Source organism: Melanostigma gelatinosum, assembly GCF_949748355.1.
Source record: "Melanostigma gelatinosum genome assembly, chromosome: 6".
Classification (NCBI taxonomy): domain Eukaryota; kingdom Metazoa; phylum Chordata; class Actinopteri; order Perciformes; family Zoarcidae; genus Melanostigma; species Melanostigma gelatinosum.
Genome location: NC_136639.1, coordinates 20,483,471 through 20,496,133, shown reverse-complemented (window position 1 = coordinate 20,496,133; position 12,663 = coordinate 20,483,471). Strand labels below are relative to the sequence as shown.

General features: G+C 41.9%; 3 protein-coding genes across 5 annotated transcripts in view; 1 reads left to right on the top strand and 2 right to left on the bottom strand.

Annotated features, from left to right (window-relative positions):
* Positions 1-989: 989 nt before the first annotated feature.
* fbxo4 (F-box protein 4) lies at positions 990-5,070 on the bottom strand. Of its 3 annotated transcripts, XM_079269877.1 has the most exons (7): positions 4,826-5,070; positions 2,710-2,984; positions 2,420-2,640; positions 2,031-2,106; positions 1,745-1,917; positions 1,382-1,611; positions 990-1,277 (listed from the first exon to the last, which is right to left on the bottom strand). In XM_079269877.1, exons 1-7 carry the CDS (start codon positions 4,988-4,990, stop codon positions 1,185-1,187), a joined length of 1,233 nt encoding a protein of 410 aa, XP_079126003.1. In that variant the 5' UTR covers positions 4,991-5,070; the 3' UTR covers positions 990-1,184. The 3 variants fall into 3 exon arrangements, with proteins under 3 accessions (XP_079126003.1, XP_079126001.1, XP_079126002.1); XM_079269875.1 differs by having other exon boundaries at positions 2,420-2,984; XM_079269876.1 differs by having other exon boundaries at positions 1,382-1,608; positions 2,420-2,984.
* Positions 5,071-5,902: 832 nt separating this feature from the next.
* Positions 5,903-8,727, bottom strand: rimoc1 (rab7a interacting mon1-ccz1 complex subunit 1). The gene is made up of 6 exons (XM_079270391.1): positions 8,605-8,727; positions 7,830-7,939; positions 6,922-7,068; positions 6,634-6,765; positions 6,334-6,448; positions 5,903-6,232 (listed from the first exon to the last, which is right to left on the bottom strand). The coding sequence occupies exons 1-6, from the start codon at positions 8,696-8,698 to the stop codon at positions 5,997-5,999; spliced, it is 834 nt and encodes a 277-aa protein (XP_079126517.1). The 5' UTR covers positions 8,699-8,727; the 3' UTR covers positions 5,903-5,996.
* Positions 8,728-9,098: 371 nt separating this feature from the next.
* The window catches only part of oxct1a (3-oxoacid CoA transferase 1a), a 38,440-nt gene continuing 34,875 nt past the window's right edge, over positions 9,099-12,663 (top strand). The window contains exons 1-3 of the mRNA XM_079270836.1: positions 9,099-9,273; positions 10,021-10,129; positions 10,763-10,853. Coding sequence (XP_079126962.1) covers positions 9,169-9,273; positions 10,021-10,129; positions 10,763-10,853 — 305 coding nt within the window. The 5' untranslated portion in view covers positions 9,099-9,168. The remainder of the gene's footprint in view (positions 9,274-10,020; positions 10,130-10,762; positions 10,854-12,663) is intronic.

The window sequence follows — 12,663 nt, the reverse complement described above, 5'->3', positions numbered from 1 at the left end:
AGTCAAACAGTCAAGGCAGTTAGTAAGGCAGAGCCTTTGGCAACAAAGCATAGAAACATACAGCTGCTAGTAGCGCCCTCTGGTGGCCACAACATAATTCTCCCTCGCTTGCTGAGTACAGATGTTGACTCAACATTTCATGCCAGGGCTGACCTCAGAGGAGAGGAAAGCAGGGGGAAATACACCATCCACTGCTCAGGACATTTTGAACTTGTGAATGTGTGCAGAGAAGACGTGAAAGAAGGAAGGAGAGAAGACAAACATCGTGACTGACATACATCGAATAGTTTTGTCATTTGTGATTACTTGAACAGCGATTTACTGGTTATTTAACAGACATGTAATACAGTTATCAGGGTTATGAGAGACTGAAAGTGTGACTTCTCCACCACAAGAGAAATCTGTATTCATAAAAAACATTTGTATCAGAAATTTATTTTATATATATTTTCTAATTGTACAGATAACAGATGCAAATATTCAGGAGTATTTGCCATTTCTCAAAAGGCAACATTTCTTTATTGCACAACATCAAATATTTAAAATAAAGTGACTTCATTAAATTGCTTGTATTGTCGTTTAGCTCTAAAAGTCATATATTTACGGTATACGAGAGGTAAGCATTGATCAGAGGGCAGTGGACTTTGTCTGAAAGTTACATAAGCTGTAAAAAGGCCGGGTCATTATGAACCGTAGATGAAATATTGAAAAGTGCCATGTCAAATCATGAAAAATCTCTTCCCCGTGTTGAACTGAACAGCGGGCAACCTGATTAGTCAGCAGCACGGCAAGTCCTAAATGTGATAATAAATTGAGTCAAAGTGAGATTTTACATTTTTTTCATTTGGGTTTTTGTAGTCCTGCACCAGAGTCTTTTTACATCTGTGTTTTACTGCAAGTCTCAGTGAACAAGCAGTGTTCATCCTACAACAACTACATTTTTATTGCGAGTGTGTACTGGGGGGGGGGGGGGGGGGGGGGGTCAAACCTCCTGTCCTGCCATCACTCCTTCATTCGGCTCTCTCTGTAAATAAAGATCAGAGTCTCTCTCAGTTGTCCTGGATGAACAACAGTTAGAAACCCATCAGTGCAGATGTGGCATAAATTACTCGGGTAATGCCGTATAGTGTGTCTTGGTGTCTGAGTGGTTTTCACTCATCTGGCAGCCAGCAGAAGTTAGAGAACTAGCTACCATAGAGTTTGACTCCCGAACATCTCAGCAACCAGGAGACGCCCTCCAGAAGACCTGATAGGGATTCTGCGACTGTATCCTGCACCTGAATGAGAGCGAGAAACACAAACACAGGTTGGGAAAAAAAAAAGTCTCATGAAACTGACACTGGATAGATTTCAATCATCAATCTTTTAATCTTTCAATTACCATCCAAGGGTTCGCCAGCTGGGGTAGTCCGAGTCTCTTTGCGATGTTGACACAGGGAGTTCGACACCTGGCCCTGTTTCTGCTGGTACTGGTTTGCAGGCGGGTTATCCTGACTTCTTCCGATTCTTCTCTGGAGACACAGGAGAGCACCAGCAGAGGCCTGGTCGCCGAACCCTCGGCACAGCTAAGCACAGCCCGAATCTGAGCCGCCTCGGACTCCCCGTCGCCTACTGATGACATGGTTTTTCATGCAAATGGTCTTCGCTGGCAGTTTATATGGCAAAAAAAAACCCACTGTGCATGATGCGACATGGTGGTAGCAGAGGAGCAGAGGCTGCGAATAGATATGCCATCTTATCTCACCTCTCTCAGGCTCTGCATTGGCTACATAGATGAAACCGTCCACCACCTGGCACACTTGCTGGACCTGAGGAGCAGGGCTGTAGATTGGATAACCTGAGTCATCGGTTCCTTCAAAGGTAAACAGTTTATTGCTGATGCTCTGCTGCTGCAATCTGGCTTTCTCCCTCTCTGCCCTGCACACACAAGCATGCACAGTTTAATGACGGTGGCAGTATTCACAATGATACGCAGGAAAAACTGATTATAACTGCAACTCACATGGTATCTTTGAATACAAAGTGCTTACCTATTGGTTGAGTACAGAGTCAGGATATTGAATTTGTGTTGGTTGTTGAACATGTAACTGATCCCTGAGCCAATACCTAGAGTATAAAAACAAGGGTCGGTTAGATTCTTGGGGCGTCTTAGCTGATAACAATTATTGGCCAATATTGCCACCGAGTGGTAGGAAAGTAAACGCACAACAAGTAAGTGAAGTGTGTGGTTTGTAAAAATAACCACATCAGCATTATCTGCTTGTTAAAGTGATCTTGTTCCAGTGCCAGCTCCTATCAGCTCAAGACGAAGCTGGACTTTAAACTGATTCAGGGGTGTTTTTGTCACTATGCTAATAATGGTGACCGAGAAGAGCTTATAGCCTTCATCATCAGCACCAAACATTAAAGGTTATCTCACCATTTATCTGTCTGTGAGGAGTGCCCGACACTGGAAGCACATCTGGAGCACGCAGGAGCCTTGTGACTAAAGAGACGTCCAGCTGCTCCATGCCGGGGCCCAACATGGCAAAACGTGGCTCAGATGAGGGCACCAGAGACTGGAGAAAAGAGGTCACAACCTCATAGGTTGGCCGTGAGGGAAGCCATTGTTGTCTGCAGGATGGGCAGCCTTTCAGGTATCTGTCGGGACATAAAGGGCAGTCAAAATCTCTTTCAAACAAACTGACCTCGACAGTAAAAGACACCCACTCTGACATGTAGTCAACTTTCGATTCCATCCCTTTGTCGCTCCACTCTTCTCTATCGTCCAGGCTCTCGTCTTCATTGATTAGTGGTGCGTCCAACAACTCCAGTTGGGGCATGCTCACATGATCAATGGAGGGCCAGTTTAGCATGTCCCTGTGCAGGAAGTATCTCCACAGTATTGGATCTCTAACCATGGCCCTCCAGTACCGACTGGTGGCTCCCAGAATGCAGATATCCGCCGGAGACAGTAAGGTCATGATCAGGAACTGTACGTCCACCTTAAAGAGGGAGGGCATGATTTAATACCACGATTTCAACAAAACTAAAGTAAAAGAGTGTCAAGGACTAGTTAGGAGAAGGAGACAGGAAGGAACCGATGGACAATCACTAACACTTGGATATATATTATCAATAGAAAGACACACGAGGATAAGAAAAACCCGGCATTTCAAATGTTACTTTAGTGAGAGTTGGCTACATAAATATTAACAGCAAAATGTGGGCTTCTTTAAGTATCACAGTAAATAGTTTTATAAACTAGCATAGAGCAAGGACTATGACTTTGTCAATTAAAGAACAAATTCTGGTCTTGAGTACACGGCTTGTACAAAAGGGTGTCTCTTCACCACCCGACTCAATGGCTATTACATTTAACCAGCTTATTTCACTTTATGTAATGTGACATCTTGTCCATTCATTTGTGGTACTATTACATTTGACAATTAAAATGTGATGCATTATAAAGCCTGTTCAACCAGAACAGAAAGCTCCACCTTGGACCTACCCTGAACCCTGGCCTTCAGCCAAAGTTCGTCAAAAGTTCCCGGAAGGTTCGAATGACAACGTCCCGTGAACGTTCATGGAACGTTGAGGAAACAGCATCACAGCGCACGTTAGTCGCTTGCTTTGACATCACGAACGCGACTGATGAGTAGAGCGTGGATGTAGTGAGAGGGGGTATTTTGCCGGAAGTAAAGGTAAGTTCAGTCATGACGTTATCCAGCATTCATTTAGTCTATGGCCCAATCCCAATGTCCCCCCCCCTAAAGCCTCAGACCCTGAACCCTCAAGGACTTACTGAAGTCACCTGGTAAGTGGTTGAGTGAGAGAGACTGTGACGGCTTGAGACGGTGTAAATAGGAATGGGACAGCACTTTGCTGCAACATATCACATTACCATCAAAACAACAAAAAATACTACAAACACAATTGCAAATACAATTGTACAATTACAAATACAATTGTGTGTATTCATTTTTATACTTTGTACTCCCTGATTTGAAAGTCTTCCAGACTCTTTCCTCACAAGTTGAAAGGTAATTTCATATAATATATTTACTCGTTTTTGTCAAAACAGCTTCAATGACTAAATCAAATATTTGATGAACAAATAAATAAATATCTTCTGATCTGAAGTTTACTTTTTGTTCCATCTTTAACCCTTAATGTTTGCGTAAATTGAATAGGACAGGCTGAACACACGTGAGCCGTTCTCTTTGTTTACCTTTTTTTTTACGTCTCCATGCGTCCACTGGTTAACCCGTGTTTAACGTCACATTGCAATGATTTGTGGGTAATTCCCTTAGGCAAAGTCAGCTGACTGACGGTAAGGGTTCATAAAGGGCTCAAAATGTCTGCAAGAGAATCAAACACTCGATGATTTAACAGTGGGACATCACTAAACCCTCACGGACTTCGCGGGAGCGCGCCTCAAAGTCCGTGAGTCCCTAAAGGGGGACATTGGGATTGGGCCACTGGTCAGCACTCTATCCAGCAGTTTAAGTGACGTATTCATGAGCGGCTGTCCGCAGGATGGGATTACTATTGTATGTGTCGCGTGTCAAAATTGCACTAGATCTTTAAAAAAGCACTTCACGGGGTCCCCATCAATACACCCACCACGTGAGAAGATTGGAGGAGCGGTTATCGAGATATGCGAGGAACAGTTTCCAGGCTTTTAGATGTCCTATATGGAAACAAGTCGAAATTGTAGTCATGCATTTGAACCTCACATACCTGCCCCTACCTCGCCCCATGAGATGAATATAGACATTAAAACGGCTAAATAGTTTAGGACAGGTCAAACTAAACAAAATACATTTCCATTAATTTCACTCACCGGTAAACTATCCAGAGATCCCGGTTGTGGCTCTCCTACCGCGTCCACAACAGGCGTCAAAGAGCCTTTGACAACTTTACCACTGTTTGGGAAATATCGGTCCCTGAACCTTCTGAGGCTGCGGATCACAACAGACTCGCTGAGCTGCTGTGTCTGTCCTGCCATGATTTCAGAAGTGAGTGGTAATAAGCGACGAAATGGTAAAACCACCGTGATATCGACGGAGTGAGCGATGACAACACATCCACCCGTCTTACTTCCTTGTTGCTGGCTGAAGTGGGGCATTGTGGGTACTGTGTTTTTCAATAACGTGCAGCTAAATCGTGTTTTTCTTAAAACAACGCGCGTGTTTATTGTCAACGAGGACATAAAAAACAGAAAATGATTTTCGTCCAAACAACACAGAGTCTCTATTAATAGTTGTACTATCAAGGTTACTGAAGTGGCAGAGAAATGTAATTTTGCAATAGATGAGAATACAAGTGGCGCATTACAAAGCTGGTATGAACAAATCTGAACATACTTCAAATAGTCATGAATACATCATTGTGAATTGTTTCTTAACACCTTTCTTTTTGCCGTTAGTGCATATTTGTATACACACATATATAATGTATATGCAATTATAACATATTAAAAAGCAGAACAAAACCGCAAAAAAAAAACAATAAATAAAATGTTACTGTGCAATGTCTCATTTCCAGCTGGATTATCTTCAATCTTAAAAAAAAAAAAAAAAAAAAGGTAAATTTCATTAATAACCTTTTAATATTTATATTAATGTTATTATAACACATTCTCAGAGCAAAATAAGTGCCCCAGTCAACAGTCTGGAATCAAGATGATAACTGCTTTTTCAGCAGGACAGGGCAAAATGTTATTTAACAACCTTGGCTGCATCCCCTGCCAGTTTTACACCACCAGTCTTATCCTTTCTAACCTCTCCTTCACCTGCTTTGGCCTCGGCCATTTGGCATGGGATGAGGTTGCCTGTAGACACTGATCCAAAGACTCTTTCCTTCACATACACTTTCTCCCCATGTCTCTACTGTACCTTCCACAAGATTACACCCCACCTGATGAATTGCATTTTTATTTGGGGTTTACACACATTTGAATACTGAACTTAGATCTGTGCCTGAGGGCAACTTCAACACAGGGGCAGCTGGGTTCACTGTAAAATACTAAGGATTTCCTTGGCATTTTCTGTGTTCCAGCCCTGGCCCTGCAGAGGGCCCTCACAGGCCAGCACGTATTTGTTGAGGATCTGTGTGCCAATGTCCCGAAACTGGAGGCGATCTTCTTTGCGATCCATAGTGTCAGCACTGCAGTCCTCGTACTTGACCGCCCAGAAACACATTTCCCCGATGTACATCATCGTCAACAGGTGTGTGTCTGAGAAGATGCCTGACCAAAATAATAAGTGAGTATGATCAAATGGCCCACATGAAGAATTTTCTCCAACTTGACTGAAGCTGTTAATCATAGATAACTGATGACATGTTTACCTTCAGATAAGAAGCTTGCTGTAGCAGTGTCATGGAGCACCACGCCATCGTTGAGCTTCACAGAGTTTCTCACCTGCAACATCCGCATTAGGTAGCGCACCCCTTCCTGAATACACTAGATTGAAACAACAGAGTCAGATGAGCATTAGGACTAATCTCAGCATATGCCAAGAAAAAACCTCACATACTAAACTTCTGTTTGCACCAAAACAAAGTAAATGGATCTGGCTGAATCAGCCCATATTTCTGTTCACAAAGACAATTTACTGAATCTACTTAGATTTCTTAACAGTGTGGCACCTTAAGGAATGTGTCCTTGTTTTTCTTAATCCACTGTTTTCGCTGATGAAGGGTGTGGCAGTACATGTACAGCAGAGCTCCACGTCTCCAATAGAGGCATTCTAACAGCTCAAGGCCCAACATAGACTGCACCTATTAAAAACCAAAAGACATAAATAGCACTGTTTGACAATGACATGTAATTAAATATGGGCTACTTCTTTTTTTGCACAACTATAAACTAACTAGAGACCACATTAAAGTGGAATTGACATGCACACAAGATGGTCTTGACACACATATACACACTTCTTGTGCTGGTGCTAGCCTCCCTGCCAAAACCTCTGGCTCAGTCAGGTCTTGCAGCAGCTGCTGGATTTTAAAAGGTGAGCAGTCCTCAGGGAACTCCTGGTCCACCAGTTTATTCTCTTCATAAAATGTGATGTCCAGGATCACCTGAAGGATGAAAAACAAATGTATACTCACACTTGACATTGAATACAATGTTCAAGAAAACTATGCAACAAGTTTGACACTTACAAAAATACTGTTTACATCATCAGAAGCAAACTAAATGACTGTATTGAGTTCTTCATTAATAAAGTAGATCAAATCAGAATCACGAAAAACCCGATTGAGCCTCTTCAGTCAGGGTTTAGACCACTTCACATCAACAAGACAACCGTAACAATCTACAACTAACCTCTGACTCCAGCACACACTTGGCTTTAATCTTCCTCAATCTAAGCATCTCTTACACAAAGCTAAGTAAGTTGATTGCAGTTAGGGCGTACATTTCTTCTCCTACATTGTGAAAGCTATGATATCAGTGAAATAGATGTATAGCATATGGTTTTGAACTCAAAGGCTGAACTGAGGGGCTACAAGTTTGACGTTTATAGGGATAAAACAAAAAAAGAACACATTCATTTTGGTTAATCGCTTATGTCATTTATCAAGCAAACCTGCTAAGGATTTGGTGGTTCCGCCTTCTCAAATTTAAGGATGCTTTTCCCCGTTTAATAAAAGTAAGCATGACTGAATACCTTTGAGTTTTGGACTCTAAGACAGATGCACCTTACAATCTGAAGATCACCTTGAGTTCAGGGAATTTGAGAGGCATTTTCTTCACTATTTTATGATGTTTTACAAACTAAATGATAAATGGAAAACAGAGCCAGATATTAAACACTAGCTAATGTAGTGTAATGAAGTACCTGTGTGTAATCCTGAAGCACCTTGGAAAGGTTGCTACTCTCCCCTCCTTGCCTGTAATAGCTTTTCAACTTGTCTAGTATGGCAGACGCATTCTGTAAATAGTCATCATCTGTGGAAGAACGACACATTAACATGTTACCAATTATTTCTGTACTTTTGTTGATGAATGGCACTGTATATTTACAAGTCTATGCAAAATAGTTTTAACGTAACAAAGCTAAAGGCAATGTGACTGTTTGCCAACATAATAAATTAATACAATCATGGCATGAAATGTGAACTGACGTTTTCAAGCGTTTAACGTTAACAATGTTGACACGTAATGACGACTATAACAGGTAGAATTGAACATAAAATAATGGAAACTTTACTTCTACGGTTAACTCTCACCCCTATTTTATTTACTTTTAGGTGGCATCGTGTTTCATGGCCAGCTAATGTAAAACGTTTGTCAACAATAATGCATTTTAGCTAACGTTAGCAAATTTACGCTAGCCGTTAACTCGGACACCCATATAATATTCAAAAACAAACATCGGTCAGTTAGTAACCGTGACGAAGTTAAATGTTCACCGGCTAGATAATAACTGTTGGGCAAGTATTATCTGCCGATAACATTTCATCAGACAACAGCTGTTGTTATAGTTGCAAGCTATGTTAGATAACGTTAGCTAGCTTGCTAGGTAGCTAATAAACTGAACAATAATCTTAGCCACGCAGACGCGGTGCCAAGAACGGCCACGAGACACAAAAATAACAACGTTATGTCCATACCTTGCTTTTCAGCTCTGAGACTGGAACACTTGATGTCTAACTCAAAGATCCTTCTCTCCAACTCAAAACCCTGTCGCCTGTAGTCGTCGGCCATGACTAAAAGTATGCGTCACGTGAGCCAGGGATTACTCACGTGCTCATAGTGTCATGCCTGTTTCCAAGAGACATCAGTGTGTTTGTGTGTGTGTGCGCGTGCGCATGAAGGTAGTTATCTCCGCACTTGTATATACTTAAATTCCGATACTTATTCCAATTTAGGGGTTTTGAAACGACATTAACGTCTCTGTAACAGTGAAAGCATTTTGCAGTTCGCAGAGTAACTGTTACCGCATGGTGGCGTGGTGGTAGTGAAAGGGTTAAATTTAAATGAGCTAGCCGAGCCTCTGTGTCACCGCGTGCTAGTCCAGCCCATTGACGCACCAGCCAATGTCATTGGGGCGCTGAGTTTTTGGCGTGTGAGCTAGCATTGCGGGTAGCCACACAGCAACCTTTCAGCAGCCTACATCATCTGTCGTCTCGTCGGCTGCAGCTATCACAGTGCTCCTCTCCCCGTGTCTCAAAAGCATGGCTGCCCTCAAAGCCTTGTGCAGAGCGGAGAATTTATTCTTCAAAAATCTCTCAGGTCCCCGCAGAACCAAATTAAATGGGGAAAATCTCCATTTGAGAAAGGTTGGTACGGTTACGTTGATGGGTTCAATAATTGACACGGTTAACACAATATGCTTGTAAATCGCTGGAATACATGATCATAATATTGTGACGATTAATGACTTTAAACAATGAATAGATAACAGTTAACTTAGTTCATTGTAGCGGCTTTACATAACGCACAGTCAAAACGTCCAACGTGAAGGTGTGCTCGTGTTTAGCATAATCCACCTCTGCCAGTATGTATTTACACGCAAACAATATTTCTGTTATGCACATGTTATAGTCTGGACGTTGTACAATACAGTAATGCCATTGCTTTCATAATCCACTGTGAAGTTAGTAATAATGAGGAAAGCAAAAGGAGTGAATGCTCAAGGTTACACGTTCATAGGAATCCGTGTTACTGAAATCCCAAATATGTAACATCAAATGCCAGTTAAACAGGTTTATAATGTAATTGCAATAAACATAGCCCGTAGACTCACAGCCCATCATGGTTATAATCCATGATAGTCCTGTCTGTGAAATGCAGGTGGCAAAACACAACAAAATGTGCTGCATATAAATCAGAATTGGTTTTAGCCCCATATTAGCTGCCCTCAGGCATCTGTCGGTTTCGTTTTAACCAGCAACAGTTTTTTTAAGCGTTATACTGGCATGTTGTTATTCAGAATCACTTATAGTTAGTTCCTGGAACTCTTTCTGAAAGACTCAATTTAAAGTGTTTCTGTTTAATTTAATCGCCTCTTGATCTGCTTTCTGCAGTCCTGCGGCTGCTACTTTTCTACCTCCAGCCAAAGAAGTTCACACTTCTACTCGGATCCCACAGAGGCAGTCAAAGATATCCCAAGTGGAGCTACCATTCTTGTGGGAGGTAATACATACAACACTTTCACAAACAGACTCTTAAGATTATAGGATGGTTACATCGACACCTTGATGACAGTGCTGGCAAGTTATCTCAGTTTGTAACTGCGTGCAAGTTTTGTTAACTCATGAAAACAATGTATGTTCAATGAGCACTCAACAGCAAAGTCAGCTTGAACTGTGTCTGGCATTGTGGTTGTTTACCATCCACACACAGAGCACACAGAAATTCCACAGCTCTTATTTATAGTCAAGTTCGGAGAGACATTGTTCAACATTTTCCGTTGTGTGTCACCTCTATCTGGGGGGAAAAAAAACACGGACAAACAGAAATCTGCCTCACTCAGTGTAATAATCGAAACACGTGATACTGACAAATGACTAGAATTACCTGAGGCTTGGTTCCAGGTTGACCATGTTATTCGATTCAAAGTTTTCCTGTGTGTTTTGTAACAGCGGGAAATATTATAGGTTTTTCTTTTTTTTCCATATCTGCCATGTTCCTAACCCTACTAGGTGAAAGTTCCACCTTGAAGTACCATAGTTAAGCCTTTTCACACACTCTGCAATGACTCCTTGGTTGCTTCCACTTTCTTTTTGTTTATAATGCATTACTGCCTTTTTGTGTGGCGCAACACAGGCTTTGGATTATGTGGCATCCCAGAGAATCTCATCAACAGTTTACTGAAGACCGGCGTTAGCGGTCTCACCGCCGTCAGCAACAATGCAGGGTAAGTGTGTGTGTGTGTGTGTGTGTGTGTGGATCTGAATGTGTGCTTGCAAACCAAGCAGTGTTACAGTGCCTCCTTCAGTGGTCAGGTGTGTGTGACGTGTGTCTTTTCTCTCAGTGGGACAAACTCCAGATAAATACGTTCAGAGGTGACATCAATGCCCTTTATTAAGCATTCGGTCTAGTTACCTTGATATGCAGGAGAATCTCAAACTAGAGACGTAGTCATTTATTCTACTAAGCATTGGGTTCATGGGTCAATCATTTAGGAAATACCTGAATCATGACAATCCTGGAAAGAACATTTTTTTCATTTTTAAAGAAGTACAAATGAAAAGCTTTACCTGTATGCTATCAACTTAGCTTTTCACCGCAATTTCCCTGGATTTTTTTTTAGCACCATGCCGATGTCTCTCTTGCAGACTAGGAAACAGTCTTGTCAGTTGTCATGTTGTAATCTTTTTCCGTAACCGAATGCCAATGTGCTGCCAACACAGTAAATGTAGTTTTATCTGAAGTGTTTGCACAGCAGCACTGAAACTTGAAAAGAGTCACTGGAACCTGTTCTACTTAAATATGAAACCGACTCTGCAGAAACACTGACTACTTCCTATTGTAGTCGTGCAGTAGGAAGATCAAATGGCTTAGTCTCTGTACAGACATTGTGAATACATTTCTCTGTGCCAGTAGTTATTTCACCTACAAAGTGTGCTTCACAGAAGTTACTCTTCACCAGACTTCTCTCGTGGACTTTGGTTTTTGCTGGATATTGATTCTTGAAATAGTTGCTCAAAATATTTACTTGAGCCCTTTGAACAATCATTGCTGCCCATAGATTGTACATTGCAACCTCTTACAAACAGTGGCCATGTTGTCTCTGAGCCAGTCCCAACACAGTGGATCATCTTATGCATGGCTACATGTAGGCTACGTGTACATTATAGTGGGAACTATGGTATTTATAGTATGCGCGAGTCATATTGCAACAAGGGGAGGGGAGTTTAGAACTGACTGCCAGTCGTAACACGCGACTGTTGTTGATTATTCTTGTTTTGTAAAAGCTACCGTGCCTACTGTACATCCACTCTTTTTGTTTTGGGGACAACTAAGCGTGTCTGCAGGGATGAGGGCTGTGAGGGGAAAGCAGCAGTTGTGTAACATTTCAATTTTGGACAGAAGATTTCCCAAAGCTGTAAACTCCTCTTCCTCTGCTCCTTTTGTTCTTGAAGACCTGAATGGGTTGTTAATCCTCTTCAAGTCTCAGAGGAAGGACACGATTTTACACTATGTGTAACTTCAATATGAGGAATAATGCACCCGTGATAACAGAGAGGACATTCTTTACCGCCACGATGAGCACTTTGAGATAAACGCCATTTCTCTCAACAATCCTGGTGAAAGTGCAATACTACAAATACGACATATGGGAGTCAAGACAATATGATGGATGAAGTTTTTGCGAATAGTAAGAAAAAGTAAGAGCAGTGTGTTTGATGTTTTCTGGGAAGATTGAATTCTGGCGTGATGAAGACTGGCACAGTGCGCTCTTCATGCACTGTAACGGGAGATGAGAGGATTCAGGAGATTATTGAGCTGTGACAGAGCGGCACCCCCCCGCAGCTTTATATTCATGCTTTCACCAGCATAGATTCTGTATGAAAGGCAGGAATTGTGTCCAATGCTGGAAGCTGCTCTGATCACTGAACATTTATCTTGGAGAGCTCGAATTTCTTCATTCTGTATTGTCCTCTGTCCCCGATAGGAGAGTCCACCCGTTGAAGTTGACGTGGTGTTTGTCGTCAAACAAACAT

Coding starts and splice junctions, on each gene's coding strand:
- fbxo4 (XM_079269875.1), bottom strand. CDS start 4,990: ATGGCAGGACAGACACAGCAGCTCAGCGAGTCTGTTGTGATCCGCAGC. Junction 2,107..2,419: donor TCCTCACAGACAGATAAATG/GTGAGATAACCT, acceptor TTTATACTCTAG/GTATTGGCTCAGGGATCAGT. Junction 1,612..1,744: donor CAATGCAGAGCCTGAGAGAG/GTGAGATAAGAT, acceptor CCATGTCATCAG/TAGGCGACGGGGAGTCCGAG.
- rimoc1 (XM_079270391.1), bottom strand. CDS start 8,698: ATGGCCGACGACTACAGGCGACAGGGTTTTGAGTTGGAGAGAAGGATC. Junction 7,069..7,829: donor TGCTTCAGGATTACACACAG/GTACTTCATTAC, acceptor TTCATCCTTCAG/GTGATCCTGGACATCACATT. Junction 6,766..6,921: donor GGCTAGCACCAGCACAAGAA/GTGTGTATATGT, acceptor GGTTTTTAATAG/GTGCAGTCTATGTTGGGCCT.